This window comes from Peromyscus californicus, unplaced genomic scaffold (assembly GCF_007827085.1).
Source record: "Peromyscus californicus insignis strain IS unplaced genomic scaffold, ASM782708v3 Scaffold_13__1_contigs__length_99412109, whole genome shotgun sequence".
NCBI lineage: Eukaryota > Metazoa > Chordata > Mammalia > Rodentia > Cricetidae > Peromyscus > Peromyscus californicus.
Window position 1 is genome coordinate 65,826,154 of NW_026294424.1, and position 26,323 is coordinate 65,852,476.

A 26,323-nucleotide genomic window follows, 5' to 3' on the forward strand; every position below is an offset into this window, starting at 1 on the left:
GGTCTCCACTTGCACACAGTGTGTGTACATACACCACAAAACACACACACACACACACACACGCACAGAGTAAAAGAAGTTTAAGATCTTCTTTGACTAAAATTGGATGGTTCCATGGGAAACATAGGGAGGTGGCTGCCCTAGACGGAATTGAAGGCAGCCTGAGCTATAAACCTTGCAATAATAATAATAAAAGTAGTAGTAGTAGTAGTAGTAGTAGTAGTAGTAGTAGTAGTAGTAGTAATCAGACTGCTAAAGTAACTAACAACCCCCCCCCAATTTCTTAATATATGTTAGACTCATCACAGGTTGTGGGCACTCCCTAACTTATTTTTGATGGTTAGTCCCGAGGTAATGTAATTTTGACTGTACACAGGATGAAACCAGAGTGTGCAGAGGTTCAGAAAATGACAGCCAAACAACAGATATCCCCTGAAATAAGAAACAAGCCCCAGGACCTCAGTCCAGTGCTCATCCCTTTGTCCTGTTTGAAAGCAAAGGAGTTTTGCTGCATTGGCCAAGTTAAAGATACAGTGCTGGGGGAAAGACTGACCTCTAGGGTAGCCACCTCCTCGTCTAGGGACCATCTGATTTTAGCAGGAGAATCCCATGCTTTGGGAACCTCTCTGTCTCAAGATAACTGGATGTTGGCCATTCTGTTGGCATCATTCTGCCTAACTACTAAGAAATGGCTGGGCAGAAAAGTGGAAAAACTAATGTGTGGCGTGTCTTCTCTGAGCCAGACACTTGCCTTGTGTGGTGATATATTGTGCACCCTAATACAGTTTGCCTGAGGATCAGAGGACAGAGCCAGCCACTAGATTAGACATAGACGTCAGGCAGTGGTGGCACACAACTTTAATCCCAGCACTTGAGATCTCATGCCTTTGCTTGGGAAGCACATATGTCTTTAATACCAGGAAGTAATATGGCAGGGCAGAGAAAGGTATATAAGGTGTGAGGAAATAGGAACTCACTCTCTTTAGGCTGAAGATTTTGTAGAGGTAAGAACTAGTGGCTGGCTGTTCTGCTTCTCCAATCTTTCAGCTTTCACCCCAATATCCGGTACCGGGTTTTTTGTTTTTGTTTTTGTTTTATTACTAAGACCATTTAACATTTGAACAACCGTCTTGGTTCTCTTTATCTGGAGCAAAAATATCTACTACTCTGCCACTTATATGGCAAATAAGTAGCTGGGTAGCTTCGTACAAATTTCTTATTCTCTGTGGGTCTCAATGGCTTAGTTTATTCAGCCTGTAATAATGAAGTACCACAGTAATAACAAAGGGAATTTTCAGTAGTCTAGGGGCCAGAGGTCAGAAATCAGGGAGTGGGTGTGGTTGGGCTTTGGTAGTGGTCCTTTCTGGCTACATCCTCTCTGGGGAGAGGAAAGCCTTCAGAGGTTCATTTTATATGATTGCTAACCCCATGCACATGGACTCTACCATGATGACCTAATAACCTCACCATCTGACCTCCCCTCCTAACACCGTCACACTGGAGGCTAAGATTTGCCTATATGTATTTTGAGGGTACAAAAATATTTAGTTCATCATCTGTAAGATGGGAGCAACAGTACTTCCCAAGTTGTTATGAGGATTAAATGAACTCTTTGTAAATCGTTTAAATTATTTTGAATAGTGCCAGCACCACATAGTGCTGGTGAGAGTACGTGTATAATTTGTTAAGATATTCACTAAAAAGCAAACAAAATTAAAGAACTCCATGGCAAGTTGTGTTATTCATCTGCGGTTGACAAAGCTGAAGAGAGGCTGCAGGCCCAGGACTCAGACTGCAGTGTGGGATGGGTTCTGAGTGTGCACTGACGTCTCTAAGCTCTGAATGTCTCTCTTCGTGTCCCCAGGCCTATGTGAACCTCCTTTTCTGGTACCAGTTCTTCTGTGGGTTTTCAGGAACCTCTATGACTGACTATTGGGTTCTGATCTTCTTCAACCTCCTCTTCACCTCTGTTCCCCCCATCATTTACGGCGTGTTGGAGAAGGATGTATCCGCGGAGACCCTCCTGCAGCTGCCTGAACTTTACCAGAGTGGTCAGCCATCAGAGGTAAGTGTTCAGGCAGAAACATGTCAGCCGATGCATATCATGGTGAAAGCCAGCATGTTTCCAGTCAGCCAGGCCCACATATTACAGGATAGTCAGGACAATTTCACATGCCCTCTTGCTTTCAATGCTCCAGACCAGTGGTTCTCAACCTTTCTAACGCTGGGACCCTTTTATACAGTTCCTCATGTGGTGACCCCCAACCATAGGATTATTTCACGGCTACTTCATAACTGTAATTTTGCCACTGTTATGACTTGTACTGTAAATATCTGCTACACAGGATATCTGATATGCAACCCTCAAGGGGGTCGCAACCCACAGGTTGAGAACCATTGATCTATACTCACATGGCAGATGTTAAGTCAGTGGCCTGTGGTATGAATGTAAATCTTTAAAAATTCTTATGTATTTATCAGAAGAAATTCAGAGTTTGCTACCTTGCTAGCGACAGCTGACGTTTCTTAAACCCTACTTCACAACCTGCTACAGTACCCAACAAACGTTCCCTCCTCATTTATCTTCACACAGACACTTTTTGAGACAGAATCTAGTGTTTTTCCCATTTCAAAATGAGGAATCTGAACCCCAAATGTATTAAGTAAGTTCCCCCAAGTAGGCAGAGTTAATAAATGAGAGAACCAGGATGTGAAACCAACTCAGTCTGGTTCCCAAGTCCAAGTTAATTCTTTAGTGTCTGGTGTCACGCAGGACGGAAGTGATCTGAATGGTTCCCATCTCCACTCCACTGATCTCTAGGTCCTGGCTCAGCACTGGCTCCCCTCCTGCTTCTCTGCTTCTGCCGCTCACTGATCATCTCTTCCCTGGAGGATTGTGGGTAGTAGGCAGGGTAGCCTATCAGCCTGGGGTGGCTGTCTAAATATTCTTGTTTCCAATTCATCTTTTACAAGATTAATAACGGCCAACCTGGTTGTAACAGGACATTACACAGGATGGAAGACACTGTTCTAAGTGCTTCACGTAATCTAATGCCCCAATATCCCGCAAAGGTGGGTCTGCCATTTTCTCTACTTTGTAGGGGATGCAAGTCAAGCACAGGAAGTCATCTTTAGTAGCTGCTCTTGGTGCTGAGCTGGTGAGCGTTACAGTTAATCCCGACATCCAGGCCCGAGGGGTGTGCCTCTGTGCTGTGCAGCAGAAAGAGCTCTCCTGGTCCCTTTAGTCCTTGGGCTTCCCACTGTGGTGTTTAGGCCAGAATGGAAAGTGTTATTGTAGGAGCAGCGTTGTGAGGCTGCCAACAGAAGAAGGCAAGAAGCCTTAGACACCGATGTATGGGCAACACTGAGCACCCCGGGTGGTCACATGTTCCGGAACGGAGAAGGCCGGTTGTCAGAGTTCTTCTCACATTTGTAATGGACAAAGAAAAGAAGGAAGAGGGGGAAGGGGAGAGAAAGAAGACAAAAAAAAAAAAGGAACAGAAGAGAAGAAACAGCTCAGGCTAGCCTAAAGAAAAAGAGAAACATGTGAACACACACAGCTGCAAAGTCCAGGGCAAGGGGAGCGGCGTATTTTCCTCTAAGCAATTAGGAATGTCTGGCTTTGATGTTTTAAGCCTAGAGCTTGTCATTCACCTTCTCCGGTATTTATCATCAGAGCTAGGAATGTCTTCTTCTTGTTGCTCAGTTCTCGGGGCGGCGGGGGGGGGGGGGGGGGGGGGGGGGGGGGGGGGGGGGGGTGTCGTTCCCAGGGCCATAGCTGAAGCAAATGGGCGGGTTCTCTATGGAAGTACTGGGCAGAGCAGAGTGAGATTAGCCATCAGAAATCCGTGTGCTGGTCCCCAAGCGCTGCCTTGAAGACACTGGCACAGATCATCTTGGCGTGGGAATAATGGAGTGTTTACATTCCGAGTCGCTGCTGTGTGACCTTGTTAAGTTCCTTACCTTGCCCGTGGCTCAGTTTGTTTACCTTCTGGAAATGCTGTAGGACTAAGGAAGGTAACACATGTGACAATTCCAGCCGCATTAAGAACTCAGTATTTTTATTTTGAACAATCGGTCTGGAAACAGAAATTTGATGAAAGAGATTTTCATTGATGCCTTTCTTTTCTTAAACTTTATTTTGACTTAAAGAGTATGTCTGAGTAGGTGGATGACTCAGTGTCCACACCTAACAGGAACAGTCAACAAAGTGGAGTCACACATTTAGCTTGCAGGAGGAAGAGATCCACATAAGTCTTTACTAGCACACAGTCCACTCTAACCAAACAACTACGTGAACTTCCCTAAAGCTGTCCTGTCTGTCTTTAGTTCAAGTCCAGATGCTGGACTATATGGTAGGAGCCACTGAACACAGTCCTGCACCCCAGGCCCCAGCTAAGTCACGTGTCCTCTGGGAAAGGAGTGGAGAGGAGGCTTTTGATGAAAAGGGTTACAGGCTAGTTTGCATAGACTACTTCAGTCTTGTTTTGGGGAGAATTGAGCTCATTGCTTCCAGCCCTTGAATCCTGCGGTCATTTCTTTGTGTACAGTGTTCTGTAAGCTAACCAGTTTGACGAAGCATAATCTCCTGGGCAGAGTCCCAGCACAGGCACATGAGAAAAAAAAGTGGTACCATTGAATTTCCCTTCCAGGATCTGTCCTTTCTTTGGACTTGACCTCCAAGGAAGTTCTGTGTTATATGTGGGTCATGTCCTGGCGTTCTACAGCTCCCTTCAGAATCTCTCTCTTCCAAAGGCTATGAACGTGGAGGCACAGTCAGAGGATTCCCTTCCCAACATCTGTCACTGTTCTCCACCACATGGTCTTCATTTCTGGTTTTGCTTCATGTTTGAATTTTTCCTTTAGTTTCATGAGATTCTGTAGGTTAGCCCTCAGCTTCCCGTTTATCTTCTCCTTTACCTTTCCACTCTGTACTTCTGGAAGTCATCTTCTTCATGTGGCTTCATTGTGGGTTTGTTGATCAACCCCAGAAGTATGAAGTTGTGTTTTAACTTATTTTCAAGTCACTCTGGTCCAATGACATTTTGGGTGTCCCTTTGTCTCAGAAATATTTTCTTCTGCTGTTGTCCCACGCTGCTGCTGGAATTTTATGAACACTTGGATGAAGAAAGACACTGACTATCCCCATCATTTCCAGTAAAGAAATAGTAAAAGAAGATGCAGGGGACTATAAGCTGGAAGCAAAGTCATTGTTTGATTTTGCAGAGAACAAAGACAGAAAGAGAACTATATTATGTAAAGGTTCAAAGTGTAGTCCTTTGAAAACAGGAGAATGTATATGAGTCACGGGCATATTAATAAAGCTTTATTCTTAGGGGAGAGTAAGATTTCCCAAGGACATTTCTGTCTCTGTTTATATTTGAGAAAAAAAGACCAAGAAGGGCATGTTAAGAAAAGACACTATCAGGACTATGATATTTGTAATTCCTTTCTTGCCTGTGCTCACTTGTGAAAGAAGCCATGGTCTTCCTTTCTATCACTGGGTCTGGACGAATCCTCACACCATCATCCGATCAGGCTTGACCCTGACATGAGAACCTATTTTCAGTTGTTTGGCTGCTCTCTCTCTCTCTCCTGGTCTTCCTCTTTCTTCAAACTTGGGATAGAAAACAGGGACATTAATAAAGAATAGCGAATTGACCTAATAAATCGTTCTTGAGTACCTGCTTTGTGCGAAGCATTGTTTTAATCACTGGAATACAAGAGCCAGAGTTCCACTCTGAACCTTGCAATCAGTTTTGAGAACCAAAATATGCTTAGCAGCTTTCCTGATAGGAGAGACTATCTATGATGCCATGCTGGTAAATGACAAGGTGGGCATATCTTTAGGTTAGTCAGATGTGTCTCTATGAGGAGAGGGTATCCTGGATTTAGAAAATTAGAAGCAGTCATGTGGGAGGCCTAAGAAAGAACTCCCAGAAGGGAGGATGGCCTGGAGAAAATAAACAGATTTGGCTGTTTCCATGCTGTGGGATGAAAATGAAAACATAACCAGTGGGAAGACTGAGTTGGACCTGATATGTCACGGACAGGAACTTCAATTATAGTGGAGATGCAGGAGGACTCATTGGAGTGACTGGAATGAGGCAATTTGATCAATTAGGAAAATGTCGTGAGCTAACATATTTTTGGAAAAATCTAGTGGCTGGTACTGTGTACTGGATATATATGTATATATACACATACATACGTATATAAATGCACACATATACATATATCATTTTTATTTATTCTTTGACAACTCTGTACATTTAAGCAATGTATTTTTATCATACCCTCCCATCATTACTTCAACTTCCCCGAGTGCTCCCACCTGGTTTCCCACCCAACTCCATGTTTTCCATCTTTCTGTCGTTATTGGTAATCCCAGTCCAATTAGTACTGCCCATATGCACATGGGTATGATGCTATCCATTAGTATCTCTGTCCTCAAAGTAGAGTGACTTCCTCAGCAGCCATCTACCATCAGTAGCTCCTCTACTAGGCGTGGAGCCTCAGGGACCCCTCCCCCGTCTGTTGTGGAATTTTGATGGTCTTGATATTATGGATGTAATTACAGTTGCTATGGGGAGATGCATCCAACAGCCATATCGTATCCAAAAGCCAGCATTTCCCAGCTCTCCTCATTCGCCAGCTCTTACGTTCATTCTACTCAACCTTCTTAGGTGTTCCCTAAGCCCTAGATGAGGGGAGGTTGGCGTAGATAATTCATCCATAGCTGAGCACTCAGAGTTACATATACTTGGCAATTAGAGCAGTGAAGGTTTTCTGCATTCACTCTTAACACTACCTCTGACCAAAGTTGAGAGCAGCACACATTTGTAGGTATCAACATAAACATTTAGAATGCAATCTGACAGCATGGATATTTAACATAACAACAGTAGATTACCAGCTAGAGCCTATGATCTCCCAGGTTTACAGTGCCAAGCATGAAATCGCTCCCCTGGAGCACACAGACAGCCAGTCAGAAAGTGGTTGCTTATCCCCAAAACTGTCGTGACACTGTTGCATCAGTGAATGCTTCGTTAGCATGCAGCTTGGTATTGTAGCATGTACTCTCCCATGCTGGCTGAGATCATTGATTTCTTTTCTCTCCCGGAAGCCTGCATAGCATCTGGCACTGTCAGTAAAGAGAAGGTTTCCTGGTCAGTTGAGGTTGGTTTATTTATGCCTTGTAGCCAAAGTGAGTGGTTGCTTCAGCAATAGGCTCTTACCCTCTAATTATGGTGACAACCGAGAGCAATGGAGTAGCCTATGTTGTGTTGGGGGCCCCTGGAGCTCCTGTGACTAAGAACTCACAGGAAAGTATCCTGTGCCTGGCACTGAGTTTTTCAGTTAGTAAACTATGCCATCTGGGAGCAGCACTGTCTGCCCATGCAGGGTACTTTTGTTCAAATTGCTTTTAAATATGTGTATTTTATTTTTAAATTAGCTTACAAAGTAGTGACTTTCCTTAAGACTTCTCCATCTTCAATTTTGGTTGAATCACCCTTTACCCCCTATGCTGCCGTGTCTCCCACCCCCATCCCCACTTATACCCTTTAACCCAGAGCACGCCCTGTTCTTTCATGGAACCTGTATACACTCTCCTTCTGATTGTATTTTTTACTTGGGTTACAAGGTCATAGGTTTCCCTATAACGTTTTCATACATGCTTCATTTTGGTCAATCTTTCCCTCACCCTTTCCCCGTCCCCTACCCACTCCATGTTTGAATCTTTCCAGTCCCAGTAGTTTTTATTTTCCCAGTTTCCTTCCTTTAATGTGTCCACTACTCAATGTCCCGTTCTCATTACCTGGCTTCCACATGCATTCCAAGTTAATCAAACAAAACGAGAGTCAACACTAGAAACCACATGAGACAGAACATGTGACATTTGTCTTTCTGAGCCTGAGTGACCTCACTTAGTATCATTTTTTGGAAGTTCCATCCATTTACTGACAAATGTTATGATTTTGTTTCTCTGGAGCAATATTCACTGTGGGCATGCACCACATTTTCACTATCCGTTCATCAGTTGATGAACATCTAGGTTAGTTCTATTTTCTAGCTATTGTGAATTCAGCAGCAATGAACATGGATGTTCTGTTGCATGTAGTTCTGAAGTATGATACAAAGTCCGTTGGGGTTTTCCCGGGAGTCCTAGAGCTGGGTCATACACTTGTTCTATTTCTAGTTTTTTGAAAAACCAGCCTGATTTCCAACAAGGCTGCACTAATTTACAGTCCAACCAGCAGTGTATAAGAATGCCCCTCTCCCCATATCCACGCTGCCCTCTGCTGTTGCTTGTGTTCCTGATCATGGCCATTCTGACTAATGTGAAATAGAATCATAAATTGGTTTTAATCTGCATTTCCCTGACGATTTTAGTTCTTGTCCCAAGAACCTTCTGCTAGTTCTGTAGCTCTTTTTTTTTCTTTCATTTTTTTTCGTTATTATAACCAAATACCTGACAGAGCCTATTAATGAGGAAGGATTTACTTTACCTAACGTTTGTTTGTAACTGGTCATGTCATAAGGGACGGGATGGAGGAGCAATGAGGGTGGGCTACAGATGTACAGAGAGAGTCAAGTCTCAGCACTTGGGCAGGCAGAAGAAGAGCTGAGCTGGCCTACCTCTGCCAGCCAGGTCTCGCTCTTAGATTCCAAAACTTCTCGAAACAGGACCAGCAACTGGGGTCAAGTTTGAAAGACATGAGATGATTGGAGGAGATTTTATATTCACATTGTAACACATGGGAAGATTGGTTGAGGGTTACAGAGGAAAGCGTAGCAGGCAATTAAGGTGGCTATCCAGTCATTCATAGATAGATCTGATGGTAAGGGGGGAGGGGAGGAATAGTGTAAGCAAAGAAAAGTGATGGATTTGGATCGGTATTTGAATAGTGCTTTCTGATCAATAGACGTGAAGAGTTACTACAACTAACTAGCCCTGCTTCAGGTATTTACTAAATCCAGAAGGACTTAGGGGCGTAGCTCAGTGGCAGAGTACATGTTTTACATGTGTAGCCCATAGCTCAGTCAGTCCCAAGCAGAAGCAGCACACACACACACACAAACACTCACACTGTGCACACACACTCATGCACACAAACACACACACGTACACACACAAACACAATATATGTGTGCAGGCACACAAATGCACATGAGCACATGCTCATGCTTGTGCCCACATATACATACAACACACACATGCAAGAGTACACACATGTTGATCCATGATAAAATAGATTGTATTTTTTAATTAAAACATAATTACATTTTTCCCCTTCCTTCTCCTCCTTCCAACTTCTCCCATTCCCACTCCCTCTCCTCACAAAATCATGACCTCTTTTCCTTTAGTTGTTATCGTTACATATATACATATATATGTATGTATATGTATGCACACATGTATGCATTTATGTATCTTACCCAAGTCAGAATGGCTAAGAGCAAAAAAAAAAAAAAGCTGACAACCAGTGCTGGAGAGGAAAAAAAAGGAAGCTGCAGCCACGATTTATGGGATTGCAAACTGCTCCAGCCACTCTGGAAATCAGTGTGGAAGACTCTCAAAAAGCTAAAAATAAAGTTAGATTTTAAAAAAAAAAAATGGATCAAGTACGTGGAATAGAAGTTCCTTTGGTTTGTTACTTCTCCCGCCACATCCGACAGTGAACTTGTCTTAGCTCACGGCCTGCATTCTTCTACCAGGCATTATGAAATAGAGAACGAGGGACCAGAGGATGGTTATTTTGCTCTGACCCTTGTTAATTTTGCTCTCTCTCTCTCTCTCTCTCTCTCTCTCTCTCTCTCTCTCTCTCTCTCTCTCTCTCCAATCTGTGTTTCATTTCCAGGCATACTTACCCCTCACCTTCTGGATCACCTTGTTGGATGCCTTCTATCAAAGTCTGGTCTGCTTCTTCGTGCCTTACTTTGTAAGTCTTCGTTTGCCCCTGTGTTTGCCCTTAATGGCTCGATGGTGCTTCTGCGTACTTTGCTTCCAGTCGGCTGTCAGCTGACTGATGTATAACCCCTCACAATATGTTACGTGATGGAGTCAATTAAGTACCTAGTTGATTTCTCTCGGGTCTCTTATTAACTCTAAACTATCCGTTAATTTTTTGTCAGTGGCTTAAATAAAATTTAAGTTCTGGCCATATAAATACATTAGCCAAAAATCCTCGAGCAATCTCAGAAATAGAAGAGCTTCTATTAGTGAGTATTAGGCTAATTCTATCAGGCTAAGACTCAGAGTATCAAATTTAAGTACCTGTAAGACATATCTTCAGAACTTAATAAAAACCACATTTTACAGATGAGTTAAGAAGAAATGAACTAAGCAAAGAATGAATAAAAGTTCATTCATTTTAAAAGTTTAGCTGGCGCCAAGCATGTTAGAGCCACGCAGCTGTCTGCATCTTGTTCCAGAAAGAAACACGTGTGTGATCACAGAGTATGTTGACAGCATTGAGGGTAAAAACGATGATACTCACTAGGCTGGCAGTTTCTGCACCATGTTCAAATGAAATTACTTGAATTAGCTCCCTTGAGTATTCTCGCTATATTGCTCTGCCAGAGGAATTTATACACAGCAACTGGACGTGCATTCAGAAAAGGAGACTGAGAGAACAGAGAATTGAGAACTGGCAATTCTCAAGGACTTCACAATGCGTAGGTGAGAGGGAGGGGATATTTACCTACAAGTGTAAGCTTAGGAGAGTCACAACTGCTGCTGCAGTGATTTCTTACATGGAACGGATTTGATGTGTTTGTGTGTCTTTAGGAGCTGAACTATGAACAAAAGAGATCAATGATGATTCAGGATGAAGAGAATTCCATCTACAAGTTCAAAACGTAGATAGATAGCCTATCTGGGAGAGTCAGTCTCTTTCCTGAGACTGTTCATTTTTCCTAAGTGACCGGTTAGTTAATTGAATTATTATAGAGAGTATTCAAGCCACATTTGAGCTATAGATAAAATGGTGTTACACCACCAAGTGTGTGCCATTCCTCATACTCAGTGCCTATTGTTCTCTTCTTGTAGACCTACCAGGGCTCTGACATTGACATCTTTACATTTGGGAATCCCCTGAACACAGCAGCTCTGTTCATCATTCTCCTCCATCTAGTGATCGAAAGCAAGAGTTTGGTGAGTGATTTCCCTCTGCCTGGGGTGTGTCTTCTGTTGGTCGTGGACCCGCCAAGCCCTCTGCGGCTGTAAGCTCAGTGCTGATAACTGTAATGGCACTATAGAGAAAGGGTCACTCAGCAAAAAGTTGAGGGTCACTGGGTGCCATGATGCCGAGTCCAGGGAAAGTGAAAAGTGCCTGTGTGTGGCTTTGTTTCTGTCGCCGGTGGGTACTTCATAGAGGTGTGGGTCCATGGATAGGAAAACACCAGCTGTGCTCAGTAGGTTTTAGACCAAGCTAATGGCTTTGCCCTAAAGTCCACGACATTCTGTGCCATAACCTCACTCTGTTAACTTTAGTAAATGAGGACTTTATAACCTGTGATCATACAAAATATTTTTTGTTTCTTTGGGCAAAGATCCTTTATATTTTCTTATTATGCTTAGGATGAATTTGAAAACCCTAATAAAGCTCATCAGACCTCACACAGTGAGACTTTTTTTTTTTTTTTTTGGTTTCTTGAGACAGGGTTTCTCTGTGTAGTTTTGGTGCCTGTCCTGGATCTTGCTTTGTAGCTCTGGCCTTGAACTCACAGAGATCCACCTGGCTCTGCCTCCCGAGTGCTGGGATTAAAGGCGTGTGCCACCACTGCCCGGCACAGTGAGACTCTTAACCTCTGCCCGACTTCATTTCCTTCCTCAAGGGCTGGCACCACATTTTCCCTCTTTCAGCTTCTCAGATGCGTTGAGCTCATTATCACATGAGAACCTCGCTACTTCCTGTTATCTGTCAGTGGAGATACTTAGTTTTCCCTTGTGTTCATGAATTTTTACTAACTTCAAAATATTACTTTAAATCATTGTGTACCTTAGGAAGCACTGTTTTCCTCTAGAACCTTCCCTGTATCACCTGGTACCTCATTTTATTCTCTTGCTTTGGTCTGTAAGCTTAAAAATAATTTATAGTTATTCATTTAATTATGGGATTATCTGGTTCATGTTTATCTTCTGCACCAAACTATAATCTGTGTGAGTTCAGGGTTCGTGCCTGTTTTGTTCACCATGTAAACCGCTGTGACAGATAAGACTGGCTCAGAATAAGTAGTCAAAAAACCCACGTCAGTGAGTAGGTAGACATCTGACCACTTCAGTATCCTTATCATCAGGGTAAGTAAATGGATTTCAAACAGGAAGTCACTGGATGAAGTTGTGATTCAAAACATACAATGCCATATTATCAAATTATTTATAACAAGTCATAAAGTGGGACCAAATATCTATTTTTGTCATAACTTGCTTTACTTATGCATAATGACCTATAACCAAATCTTCTAAGCCCCAGATGTGATTAAAATGTTAATATATGCAAAGACCAGATTAGCTAAAGGAAATTCAAAAACTATGCTGGCTTTCCTTTGAGCAACTGTTGAACTTTTACACAGTTGTTAGCGATACTTTTGGTTCTACCCAAAGACATGCCACAGCCTCTGTGGTTTGTATGATCCAGGGGAACTGACACATGATGCATACAGTTGGGGTTCACTGAGGAAAGAAACAACAGTCCATTCTGGAGAACCTAAGCAAATAGAAATGTTCTGAAAATTATATTGGGGAACCATGGTCCCACAAACAAAATCCCAAGGAGTCAGCGGAGGGCCAGAGAGCAGGAACTAACTAACGGACGTGCTTGTCAGGATACACAGCGGTCTGGACCGGCGGCAGGCATTTTCTCCTGCTCTTGCCCCACTGCTACAGTCCTAGCTGCTGGGGATGAGATCCTGTCTCCCTGGCTTCAGTGACAGGCGTTAGCATGGGAGGAATATGTTGCCAACGCTATGCTCGGTGTGGCGTGTTCTCTCCAAGAGGTAGAATCAAAGCTAAACATGCTGTAGTGTCCCCATAGAAGTGCAGCTCACAGAAGTGTCTGTCCTCCAGGGCATGTGCTCCAGAGCTCAGGGACTTTGCAGTCCCTTTTTTTTTTTTTTTTTTTTTTTTTGGTTTTTCGAGACAGGGTTTCTCTGTGTAGCTTTGCGCCTTTCCTGGAACTCACTTGGTAGTCCAGGCTGGCCTTGAACTCACAGAGATCCGCCTGGCTCTGCCTCCCGAGTGCTGGGATTAAAGGCGTGCACCACCACCGCCCGGCTGCAGTCCCTTTTTAAGAAAGTCAGCCTCGGGCTGGAGAGATGGCTCAGAGGTTAAGAGCACTGACTGCTTTCCCAGAGGTCCTGAGTTCAATTCCCAGCAACCATATGGTGGCTCACAACCACCTGTAATGAGATCTGGTGCCCTCTTCTGGCTTACAGTCATATATGCTGTATACATAATAAATAAATAAATATTTAAAAAAAAAAAAAAAGTCAGCCTCTTTGAATGCCTGAAACATGTGTCCTTCACATTGCTCACTGTGTTGTGGTCACCTCCCAGTTCCTGGGCAGTTGTTTTTTTTTGTTGTTGTTTTTGTTTTTTGTTTTTTTGTTTTTTTGTGTTTTTTTTGGTTTTTTGAGACAGGATTTCTCTGTGTAGCTTTGCGCCTTTTCCTGGATCTTACTCTGTAGACCAGACTGGCCTCGAACTCACAGAGATCCACCTGCCTCTGCCTCCCGCCTGGCTCCTGGGCAGTTTTACCCAGTGTTCTCTGCATTCACTTCCTTGTGCCAACTCCATTACAACCACGGGCTGTGATGTCACCATCTCACTTGCAAAATCACATAATAAAAGGGGGAAAAAACTAGACTAGTGCTTAAATAGAAGGGAGAGCATTTGAGAAGAAAAACATGAAAGGAAAGAAGGAAGGAGAGACAGAGGGAGGGAGGAGAGAGAGAGGGAGAGAGGGAGGGAGGGTAGGAAGGACCCATTGTTCTGGGGCGTGCCATTTTTAATCAAGGAGTTAGCAACATTTTCTCAGCAGCTTCTACATTTTATCAAATCTGAGCAATCTTTGTGATTCCTGTGAAGATGTCTACTGTGGGGAAATATTTTGCATAATTGGAAATGAAGTAAGAGTGAATTGGACCTTATTTGGAAATTGCGGTCCTAGAAAAGAGATTTATAAAGAGGGTGTTTCCCATAGAAGGAAAGCCCAAGTCCATGGCAGCAATAGCATGTACCCTGCTGGCCATGATGCATGCTGCACCAAGTAACATGGAAGAAGGCCCAGCAACTCTTACAAGCTTCTACCCTAAGAGGTCTAAGCATCCCTCCCATTCATTGAACTTTGTTTCCTTGAAAGGGAGTAGAGAGCTGCAAGCCACTTGAATGCCGAGTAAGGGCGATTAAGAGGATGGTAAGCAAATGTAGTAGCTACTCGGTATGTGAATGGCTAAATTTTGAAGATTACTGAATAAAGATGATTTCATAATCAAATCAACAAGTGACTATATAGAAAATGGAAAAGGAAATCCAAACACCTCCTGGTACATGGACAGTGCAAACTGAACCAGTCAACAGAATCGCCCATTGGCTTTTGATTTAATTTTGTAGAATTCAAACAGTGGCATGAGCCACTCATGAATGACGCTCTTCCCTTATGCCCTTGGTATCTTGTGTTTTGTGTGGTAAGGTCTGTAAAATGGGCCACACGGTGCTTATTGTTCTGTTTCTTTAATGGAGCAGGTTTGCCCAGGTTGCAGTGCGCCACCAGTGAGCATTCGTTTTCTGGCCCATCTTGTCTTACAGACATGGATCCACATGCTGGTCATGGTTGGGAGCATCTTGTCGTACTTTTTCTTTGCCTTGGCTTTTGGAGCCTTGTGTGTGACTTGCAACCCACCCTCCAACCCCTACTGGATCATGCAGAAGCACATGCTGGATCCAGTGTTCTACTTAGTCTGTGTTCTTACAACCTGCATAGCTCTTCTGCCCAGGTATGTAATTTGTTTTCTCCTCAAGAGAGTAAGTACATGGAATCACAGACTTCATCCTAAGAATGAATGGCAGACCGCTCTGCTCAGTAGTGAGGAAGCCACCCTACATGCTAGCTAAAATATTGGTTTCAATTGTCCCGTAGAACAGAACTAGATTAAGCAAGTGAAGACATCTATTTCTCTGTCATGGAGAAGTCCAATCTGATTGACAGTTCACAGGAAGAAAGAAACTTGGCCTCATGGGCTTGCTTATCCAAGGACCTACCATGCCCTATCATTCTCTCTTCTGTCCCCTGAGCCCTGGCCTTGGTCTGTGTTTTGCAGCTACCATAGAATACCCAAACTAGGTAACTCACAAACAGAAATGTACTAATTCAGAGCTCTGGAGATTGGGAAATCCCATGTCAAGGAACCAGCAGGTTTGGTGATTCTCATTCGAGGATGAAACCTTAAAGCTTCATCCACATATGGCAAAGGCGGAGGAGCAAACCCCACATAGCCTTCTCACTTCCTAAAGGCTCTCCTGTTATATTGTTAGAGGAGCAAACCCCACGTAGCCTTCTCACTTCCTAAAGGCTCTCCTGTTATGTTGTTAGAGTGCATATCATCTATCTCATGCCAAAAGAAACTTCCGGTGGGCAAGGGTTATGGATCTGCTAACAGGCGCCATCTTCACTTATGCAGAAGAATCTTCTCTGCTTCAAATGCTTCCCCCTACAAAACTCATGTTGAAATTTACTGTCATTGTAACAATAGAAGAGGGGGTGCTTTATGCTTATTTGGCAAGCAGAAAGAGTACTTATTGTTTGCTGAGTGCCTTACAAATATTAATTTATTAAATATTTTTAATTGTTGAATTTTAAAGTCATGGTCTTGCATAGCAGCCCAAGCTGACTTGGAACTCACTGTCAAGCTTAAGCTAGCTTTGAACTCATGGCTATCCCTCTAATTTAACCTTCCAAGTGTTGGAATTATACAGGCTCACCCCCTACACACACCAGGTTTAATATTATTTTAATCTTCATTTTATAGCTTACTTACCTTCCTCTTTCTCAGAAGCCAAGTGCCTCCCAGACTCTTTTACTTTTTTTTTTTTAAGCTGGTTAATATTTCCAATGATTCCCATGATGCATTGGAAGTGAACTTAACTTTGTGGTGGTCTTTGTAACCTAGGTTTCTATATCGAGTTCTTCAGGGATCCGTGTTTCCATCTCCAATTCTGAGAGCCAAGTACTTTGACAGACTAGCTCCAGAGAAGAGAGCAGAAGCTCTCAAGAAGTGGAGAGGGACTGCAAAGATCAATCAGGTGGCATCTCCGTATGCCCGCCAATCAGCTGCCGAGTCAGGAGGACCTATGACTGGCCCCTCTGCTGCCCTTGCAATGAAGTCAACAACAGCGTGTGCGGTTGAGCAAGAAAACTTACCTACATGTGAGACTGTGCTAGACCTCGGCTGCTCTGAACTGGGAGCCTCGAAGATGCCTGAACCTTTAGCATGTTAAAAGCACAGGATACCCTGCTTAGCCTTGCAGGAAATCTTTCCAATTTGGAAGGATTCAGAAGAGGTGTCTCTCAAAAGTGAGGATCACTTGCGTTTCTGTACAAGGGATATCAGCATTTTGCTAGGCATGGAAAAACCAACACCATGTCCGCAATTGTATACCTGTGTGCACATTTGTGAACAAGGGATAGTGTTTGACCTCAGCAGAGTTCAGGGAAGTGGAATATTTAATTCAGGATCATATGTTGTTTTATGAGACTTTTTAGATTTTGTAAAGGAATTTTAATTGTCTTATAAATGCAAACATTATCAAAGGATAATTATCATTTGAAATATACTTATTTTATAGGTAAGTCTCATGCATTTGGAAAATGCTTTAAGTGAGATATAACCTGAATTTTCTTTAAGAGAAAAAAAAGTACTTTAAAACTGGTTCATTATAGCCAGACAATGGCTCACACCTTTAATCTCAGCACTTGGGAGGGAGAGGCAGGTAGATCTCTGAGTTCAAGGCCAACCTGGTCTACCAATCGAATTCCAGGACTGCCAAGGCTGTTAAACAGAGAAACCCTGTCTCAAAAAACCAAAACCAAAACCAAACAAACAAAAAAACCTGCTTTATTAGGAAAACTCATTAATTTAAAGACAAATCCCCAAGAACCTTTTGTTTCCCGTGAGAAGAAGCCTTTGGTCCCTGACTGCAGGTGGTTAGCATCCCCCTGTTTCAGCACTGTGCTGAAGTAGAGCCTTTGTAGGAAAGGAAAAGAAGAGGGCTAGTGTGTCCAACAGAACCAGGCTGCCTTCTGCTCTGTCTACTGTGATGAGATGACACATGAGCTCCCCACATGCAGGTGTTGTCAATCCGGATAGAGACAACTAGGTCATGAAACACAATCAGCTGAGCCTAGAGACTGTGAGCAACCCCCCCCCCCCCCCCGAGTTCCAAAACTGAGGATACCCCCACCACCGTGAGACCATCATCTTCAAAACAGTCCTCCAGAGAGCATTTGAGAGTTCGTAGTCGTAACAGTGCTCAACTGCCTGTCTGCATTTGTTGCCTCTACAGAGTGAGATCTGGGTTGAGGCTGATACAGGTTATGCTCAGTGGGACTCCCAAGCTCTTAGAAAAAGTTAACGTATTTAAGGGTAGAAATGTCTGTAGCAAGTTTCCTGCTGTGACACATCGTGGACGCTGGCTTCATTTAGTGCCTAGGAGCTAGTTTACCCCAGGTGAGTCAGTTGGCTACTGTGAGGTCATGTAGTCTCGCTGAAGTCTTTCAAAACTTCTGTATTCACCTGAAAGCTGTCACCTACCCGTCATGTGGAACTGCCTTCATGACTCTCTGTGCTGAGTCAGTGTCTACAGCAAAGTCTTATCAACTGTTATTCTCAGGGCCTAACCGTTGCCTGCTTGTACTGTCCTGGTCACTTTCTGTACCTCCCTGTTATTGTTAAATGTCTTTTTATATAGACTCATTTTTGGAAGTATGACAATATCATGTGGCTAAAGGAAGTGGCCTTCTGCTTCCCTAAGATTTTTTTAAAATAAATTATTTAATAAATAATATTCATTGAAAGCTGTCATCACTCCCGTGCCTCCTCCCTGAATGTGGGTATAATTGGTGTCAGGACTGAGAAGGAGAACTCTAAGGCATGTCTTTGCCAGGATGCTGTTTGGACCTCTTTGTTTATGGGGAAAAAAAATCATATCATTCATTCATCGTCTCTATAGCAACTGGAGTTCCTTCCTTTGAGGTCGCCATTCCTGAAATAAACGTTGAAGACATGCTCCTATGCATATAAAAGGCTTTCATCTAAACGTTAAAGGGATATACCAAAAAGGAGTGGAAGAAGGTCGTTTCCAAGATGCGAATTATCTGTCCATAAGAATATATGAAAGCATTGAACCCTCACAATTTTGTTCATAAATTAGGTGCAAACTCAATGTGTTAGAAAAATCTGAAGCTACTCATGTACTTGATGGAATCATTTGTGTATCTTGCTACAAAAGTATTGCTGCATTTAATTACGTGTTGATTAACTTTATTTTTTTTTAATTTGAAAACTTCTAAAAAAAAAAAAAACACCTGACCCCTAGGCTAAGGAGATTCAGATCTTTGTAAAGCTTTTTAAAGGTCAAATTTACAAGAGAATAACAATGTTATGCAAAATTAGCAAAGCTAGTGTGGTGTGGTGTGTTTTCATAATTAGATTATTTCACCAAATTTTGAGGAATCCAAGAAAATGAATAATAAATGGTTTGGGGTATAATTTTATTATAAAAGTTTTCTAAAGAGTAGGAAAACTTGCAAAAATGCACGCAGGCATTGTAGACTCATGTTCTCTTAGCAAGGCTGATGTTTTGGAGTACTCCAGGAACAATTAATACGATTAGCAACTCATAAGACTAAAGATGAAGTTGTTACTACTCTGAAAGATCAGGTTCCTGTGAGAGTGAGATATATATATAACATGTAAATTTTGGCTGACAAGAAACTGGGTGCCACTGTGCTATAAGAGAGATAACCAACCACTTTCCTGGAAGGTGGTATCTATATTCCATCCATATTCCTCAAGAAGAAAAAATTATCATTTTATTTGTATTCATAATTATTGAAAATAACCCCAACATGTCCATTTTACTGAATATAAGTTCATCAAGGCTAAAAAAATTGCTTCATTAATTATGTGCCAACAATTGTAACAAAACAGACCAATGGTCTTAAACCTTCATGCCGTTGTGAACCCAGTACAGGTGCTCTTTCTAACAAGTTCCAGGACAAGAGGTGAATAACATGAAAAATAAGGGTTGAAACAACTTGTTGGATTTGAACTGTATTGACACATAGAAAAAGCATACACAATACACATATAAAACTGCAGGTAGTCCCTGTTTGGAATGCTGAGGCAGGCTGGTTGCTGGTGAAGGTTAATAGTACATCCTACTTGTTCAAAAAGGCATTTGGATGTTACATAGTTGATGTCTGGCTAATAAAATTAGGTATGTATTAAGTTTTGTGTTTGGAAGCTTTTTAGTGGAAAAAAATACTTATAACCACTAATTGCTTCGGAAATTGATTTGCGTAAAGTGGCCCAGTGCTTAAAAACATCTTTCAATTTTTGTTTTAATTATCAATGAGGCAAAATGGCAATACCAGATGTTAGACATCATTGGGGGAAATTGCAAAATGTTTTGCTCCATGCAACATTTTGCTCCACTTTGAAATAGATTTCTGTGACATTTCTGGTTTGGGTGAACACAGGAAGACTAATTTTCAGATTTAATTGGGGGTGGGATACCTTTGATTTTCTTCTTTTTAATTGCTTGTCTCCAAAGTGGAGAAGTTTCTCATTCATTTTCATATAGGCAAACAATATATTTCGCCAAGAATGACCTAGTTTTTGAAATCTCCGTCATATAACTGACATAGACTAAAAATCCCCAGTAATGGGGAAAGTCCTGTGGAGATTTTCTATGGAATTACCATCTTAATTTGAATGCAAAAAGGATAGAATTATACTTCTGAGTGTTATTTTTGATGGCCAGAGAATTTTACATTCTGTATGTGTTGCAACTTCAACTGTCTAGATCAATACGGTTGGTCTTTTCTCTGCCTTTCATAGTTTCCCCCAAACTATTTAGAAGAGTCTGGTAAAGAATATAAGCATGTACATTATCTTGGCTTTTTATGAATTGAAAGCCAGTTTCCAGGATCAGTTCTGAAATGTGTCCCCTATGCCACAGTGTTTGAACCGAGCCTGGAGGAGACCCATCAGTGTCCCTGTGTGTTTGGTGTGACAGTATGAAAAGGAACTTCCTATAACTTGTTACCATAGAGCTCCAAATGTTGTCTCTATGGGGTTGCTAATTCCACACTACATTCAAGGCTAGCCTAAGGAAAAATAAACAAAACCTACTTTGGTCTGTGCTCTTAAAAGAAGTCATGAACGTAATGAATGATAAAGTTGAAAAAAAATCAAAAGCTGAGTAAAATGGATCTGAGGCAAACAAGAGGTCTTGCAGTGCATGTTGGGCACCCTGCCCATGAAAAGCCCATCCGTACAGCACTTGGTGGGACACTCTTCGCAGTCAAGAGGGCCATTCTTGTGTGGGTTTCTGGCAAAGTCTCTGATCATCCTTGGAGTTCCTTTTGGAGAAAGGTCTGGATATATATCTGTCTTTCGATCCATTCAACAAAGTAAGACACATTGCTGTACACTCCAGGCCCCAGAACTTTGGAAAAGCAGACAGAGCCCCAGGAAGTTAAGCCAAATAATGTCCATTGTCCTCCAGGTCGCTCACAAACCAGAGGCCCACCACTGTCTCCCTGCAAGAAATAGCAACTGCTGTTAGTCGTGGGATTTCAGAGGTCTAATGGCAGGTCTATCATCCTAAGGGTACAATAAACCCAAACCAGCTTAACTGAGTTGGAAAATTTCAACAGTTTTCTAGCATAAGCCTGGGAAGGTGTCTGCTTTCTACTGTATAAACAGGACTTCCCAATAAACATGATGGATTCTGAGCTTTAAAGGGATAGATGTAGTTAGTAAAGAGATTTTTGTTCACATCAGAAGGTCTGGAAACTCATAGTTGCTTCCTGCAAATAGCAAAATGTCATAAAAAAATTTTGATGTATCAAAACGAATTATCTCAAACAACTTTATTCTTTAAATTGGATTGATCTTATAAAAGTAGAAATTATCCCAAGTGGCAAATCAAAACACCGCCCCCTACTAATCACTTGTACAAGATGTTCTACTGAACCATCACAAATGTCATTTAATTATGCAGGGCTAATGACAGGCATAGCTCTGTTTCATTCTGAAGTCTGAGGAGCACTCTGATCACTCTGAAGCAACAGAACAGCTGTGCAGAACACCCGGTACCTGCACCTCCCCTGCCAGCTACTCTGTGTACCTACCCATTTGAAACCCAGAGACAGTTCAGCACAATAGCTGACGAATGTTAAAACAGAGAAACACTTCCCGACACTGCTAAGAGGCACACTTTGCAGATTGCTATGGCCATACACCCTGTCTAAGGATGGAGGCAGTGACATTTGACAAATGTCTGGTAATCAAATGAGGGCCACAAGATCTCAAGTAATGTCAGGGTTGTCACATTAGAGACAATTCCTTTCACACACTATGGGAACTGGGGGCAGGGTGGTGGTGGCCTTGTATATCCTAATGTCTTCATGGTTATACCTGGCAATGACACATTGCTGTACTCTCCAGGTGTTCCCCTGCTGCTTATGACAGTGGATTTAAACCTGTGGTTTCCACTTGCCCCTCATAATTAGTCTTGTCCTAGCCACCAAAGCGATCAAAGGAGATGGACTGATACAACTGTCCTCCTGGCGGTGAGCCATTTTCACAGATATTCCTAAGGGGTCACACATGACTTATAATGAGCTATGCAAGCTCACCAAGGTCATGGAAGCCTCCAATGGCTTGCACAGTCAGAAGGCAGCTTACCATGCATGAGTCCACAGTGCCAGACTCGTAGCCGGCACATATCATCCGACTGGTGATGGTCTTCATGTCAAAATAGGACTGGCAGCGCTCCAGAGGAATGATGCGGACCTCTCCCTCCTGCAGCTTAAAGGGCACTGCATTCAAGAAGAAGAAACCAGAAATGCACAAGTGCATAAAAGTAACTCAAAGGTATGGCCAGCAAAATACAAAATGAACAACAGTACGGGAATATTTTCATATACCTAGAGAACCATATCTTTCCCTTAAGTATCATCTCAAAAACTTTCCGGGTGCACAACTTTAATCCCAGCACTCGGGAGGCAGAGGCAGGTGGATCTCTGTGAGTTTGAGGTCAGCCTGGTCTACAGAGTGAGTTTCAGGATAGCCAGGGCTACACAGAGAAAACTTGTCTCGGAAAAAAAAAAATTTTTTTCAAGGAGGAGACTTGAAATTGGAAACCCCAATTTTTTATTGAGAACATTTGATAGCAGTCATCTGGTAAAACTCCTTATTTTTCTGGTATAGCAGAAGTGTTGAAATGATTTTGTTTCCCCCCTGACCCTTGTCATGTGCTATGGAAAAGCATCAGCTTTAACAATGAAAAGGGGGAAACAAGGCAGATTTTTTGGCTCAGCATATCTGTCTTGCTCTCTAGGATCAGAGAAAACCTCCTGACCCTCACAGGGAGAGGCTCTCCTCACATGTGTTCCTGTGGCCATTGTTCTGGTGTTGAATCTTTAATCCTAGAGGCTATGACAGAAAGATTTGAAAGGGATGATATCATTTCTTGCTTACAACAGATAAAATATATGATTCCTGTCTTGCTTAAAGGTTTTCAAGAATAATAGCTGCTGTCTTCAAGCAAAACCTCATAAATCTTATTTGGACATCCTAAACATCATACAGATTATTCTTTGAAGCAGCCATGGGGAAGTAGTGCTAATAATACTCATCATTTGGGGAAAAATAAATGTGATGTACAAGTTTAGCAAGTCATCAGAATGATAATGATGATGATGAGACAGAGGCCAACATGCACTGCACATGAGGGTAGGCGAGGCTCATACCATCAGCATCTTCTGGACCACAATGCTTTTCCTCTGTGTTACAATCCTGTGTTACAGGGTTATCTCATTCCTTCCATGAAAGAGACTAGGTCTCTTAGAATGGCTAAGGTCAGTGGGATCTTCCTGAATGAATTCCATTGCCTGCTCTTCATCCTCTCCCCTAACTGCTGTTTAAGTTCTACAGTATCCTATTACTGTAAGTTTATATAAATATTTTGTGAAGAATACTGATAGAGACACTATGAAGTATATTCTGCTCATTTCATTACAATGCTACTATGGTTTTTAAAAAGCAACATGTATAGGAATGGTGGCATTGTAAGGTGATACTGCCTTCAAAATTCTTACAGGAAGATCTTCTTGAAAGAGCCACTGATGTCTATAAGCATTTCCTTCCCATTATTATTATTATTTTTTTAGCCTTACAGAAAAGAAACAGCTCAAAAAATACCTGACTAAATTTCAAGGAGAAAACAAGTTCCTTTAAATTGGTGTTTCTATGGTTAATAGCAAGATGCTAGGAGGCCACTATCCACCACCAGTCTGAGAAGCATGACCTGCTCCTGCAGCTGATGCAACTATTTTGTTGATTCTGTTCTTATTCTAAACTTTAAATAGGTCAAACTACATGCAAATGTCCTTTAGGGAGGTTGAGAGTAAGTGGTTAACAAAACTCATTTCTATGTGTTTTGTGTCCAAAGCATTTTTTATAAAGCTAAATTTAAGCAATTTAAATAGTAAGATATGTATCACATTTCTTTGTAGAAGGATGTACTGTATACGTAGATAAGAATAAATCAATTACGGAATTGAAAATGTGATCGTGTAGCTAGACTGCAGAAAGGGAATTACCTAATTATTCCACACAGTCTCTGAGAAATTCTGCCAAGAGATAGCCCAAACCATTGCTCTGTCTAGCAGGGATGTCTGGCAGGCCTCATCTTGCAGGGAAGATCCAAAACATTGGTGGTAGCTCCCTGGAGAATGAGTCAGAGCTGTGGGGAAGGGGGCTTAGGTTTGCATCTCCGGTGGGCAGTTTTATGTGTCATGATGGATTGCTCATTTTTACAATTGGCTTAGAGGGGAGAACATGACACAGCCAAAGTAGTTACCCTGTGTGGCTGTGATTTACCAGGGAAATGGGAGCCAAAGCCTAGAAGGAAGCCTGGCACTTTCCCGTCAGGAGCTGAAAAGCCAAACATCGCTGATGACCCTGGCTTACTTTTGTTGCCCATGTGGCCCCAGCCTGTGATGTAGCAGTACGTATCCGGTTCTAGAAACTCCTCCGGGCTGGGTAAGCAGACAGGTCTGACGTAGCTTGTCTCATTGATGTCATCGCTCAGCTCCACTACGCTGATGTCATAGTCCACCACCGCCCGACTATAACGGGGATGTAGCAGGATGCTCTTCACAAAGCGGGTCTGCATGAAGACTGACGGATGGTCCAGGTTGTTTATGCCAAATACCACTTTCCAAATATCAGCATCCTCTCTCCTAAAACAATTCAAGAACACCTTCAATTCTACCTGCTTTGATTGCACGTTTTTAAAAATAAGTTTTGTATATAAACAATAGCTATTCCCAAGCCTATCTCCTAATACATTTACATAAGAAATGGTCACACAAGGGGCCAACTAATGAATAACTGAGTGTGATTATAGAAGGCAGCAAAGCTCAGACTTCTTTTGTTATTTCTTTAACTGTTTAATTATTTTTATAAATATGGAATGCTCCACAAATTTGCATGTCATCTTCGTGCGGGACTGCACTAATCTCCCATGTATCATTGCAATTTGGGTAGCAAGCACTCAGCCTTCTTGAATAGGGAATTCTTGAAAATAGAACTTGTTTGGTCTTAGGACAAGTTACCTGTTTCATGGCATAAGGAAGATAATTTCAAGTTAAAAGAAAGAGAGGGGAGCAAGGGAGGAAGATGAAAAAAAAAAGAGAATGAAGGGAAAGCCAAGACCAAGAGGTCCTTCCAAGGAAGCACACACACCTCAGGAAGAGTCAAGTTTCCACGGCACCTATTTGCAAATTTCCAAGGCAGGGTTTTAAATGGCCACTTACAAACCCCAATGGTCAGTCTCAGGTTCCATTTTAGGGGAGCATTTGTCATCAACATTTTAGATGATCTTACCTTAAAATCCACTTTCTCCCCCAAGTTTACAGGTCTTATCACTCTTTGGAATTTCCCTCAGCCTCACATGTTGCTCTCTGGCCCCCTGCCTATCTCTTCTTCTGGGTCCTTCTCCCACACTCTTGGTGTCAATATTGACGTGCTCCAGGACCATTCCTCCAAATTCTCTGTGCACTCCACACTCCCTTAACGATTTCCTGTAACCCCGTGGTTTTAAATACACTTTAAATTACTCCTGTGACTCCTAAATATATATCACGAGCTACATTCTCTGACCTGAGTAATGAACTTGATCCAGTTGTTTATTAAACACACTTACTTGGATGTTTGATAATAGCCAGGATTGTCAAGGGCTGTCCACATGGTTGGTGATGTTTAAACATTCAGAATTTATTTTCAGTAACCAAATGCTTCCAATCACTGGCGACTCACTGAATCTTTTCTCGTAAACCCAATATTGCAGGTATCAGAAAGTCCTCCTCACTCCTCCTTTCAATGCATATCTTGCACCTGCCTATTCTGCCCTCTCTATTGTCTGCTTATGACCCTGTTCTAATTTCCTCCTCATGGTTCTCATGGGTAACAATGACATGTCATGTTAATAGATACATTTGTCTACTCTCCACCCTACAGAATTTTCTATCAGTGAAAACAAGAGCTATGTGAGTTACTTCCACATTGCTGTGACCATACCACAAACACAGCTTAAAGGATAGAAAGATTTACCTTGGTTCATAGCTTCAGGGGATTACAGTCCACTGTGGTACAGAAGGCATGGTAACAAAAGTGTGTGGGGGAAGGCTCCTCACATTGTGGCAGCTCGGAAAGCAGAGAGCAAGAATACAACCAGAGGCCAGGTTATGACCTTCAAAGGCTCCTCCAATTCTAGACCCTAAGTCCTGATGAATCCACAGCCTTCCAATATAGTACCACCGGCTGGAGTACGAATGTTTGAAGTATGAGCCTAGGCAGTATCTTAGTTATCTTAGTTCCTGTGCTAGAGACCATACCAAAATCAACTTGGGGAGCAAAGAGTTCACTTGGCTTAAATTCTGGGTCACACAGTCCATTGAGGGAAGGAAGCTAACACAGGAACTCAAGGTAGGAACCTGGAGGCAGGAACTGAAACAGAGGTTAC

At 42.3% G+C, this 26,323-nt stretch overlaps 2 protein-coding genes across 3 annotated transcripts in view; one reads left to right on the forward strand and one right to left on the reverse strand.

Annotated features, from left to right (window-relative positions):
• Positions 1 to 18,071, forward strand: part of Atp10d (ATPase phospholipid transporting 10D (putative)) — an 87,952-nt gene extending 69,881 nt beyond the window's left edge. The window contains exons 19-23 of the mRNA XM_052735097.1: positions 1,865 to 2,065; positions 9,864 to 9,944; positions 11,054 to 11,158; positions 14,813 to 15,000; positions 16,174 to 18,071. Coding sequence (XP_052591057.1) covers positions 1,865 to 2,065; positions 9,864 to 9,944; positions 11,054 to 11,158; positions 14,813 to 15,000; positions 16,174 to 16,501 — 903 coding nt within the window. The 3' untranslated portion in view covers positions 16,502 to 18,071. The remainder of the gene's footprint in view (positions 1 to 1,864; positions 2,066 to 9,863; positions 9,945 to 11,053; positions 11,159 to 14,812; positions 15,001 to 16,173) is intronic.
• A 685-nt stretch (positions 18,072 to 18,756) lies between these two features.
• The window catches only part of Corin (corin, serine peptidase), a 211,671-nt gene continuing 204,104 nt past the window's right edge, over positions 18,757 to 26,323 (reverse strand). For both annotated transcript variants that reach the window (XM_052735099.1, XM_052735098.1), the window contains exons 20-22: positions 24,268 to 24,539; positions 21,979 to 22,112; positions 18,757 to 20,828 (exon numbers count right to left, since the gene is read on the reverse strand). In XM_052735099.1, coding sequence (XP_052591059.1) covers positions 20,634 to 20,828; positions 21,979 to 22,112; positions 24,268 to 24,539 — 601 coding nt within the window. In that variant the 3' untranslated portion in view covers positions 18,757 to 20,633. The remainder of the gene's footprint in view (positions 20,829 to 21,978; positions 22,113 to 24,267; positions 24,540 to 26,323) is intronic.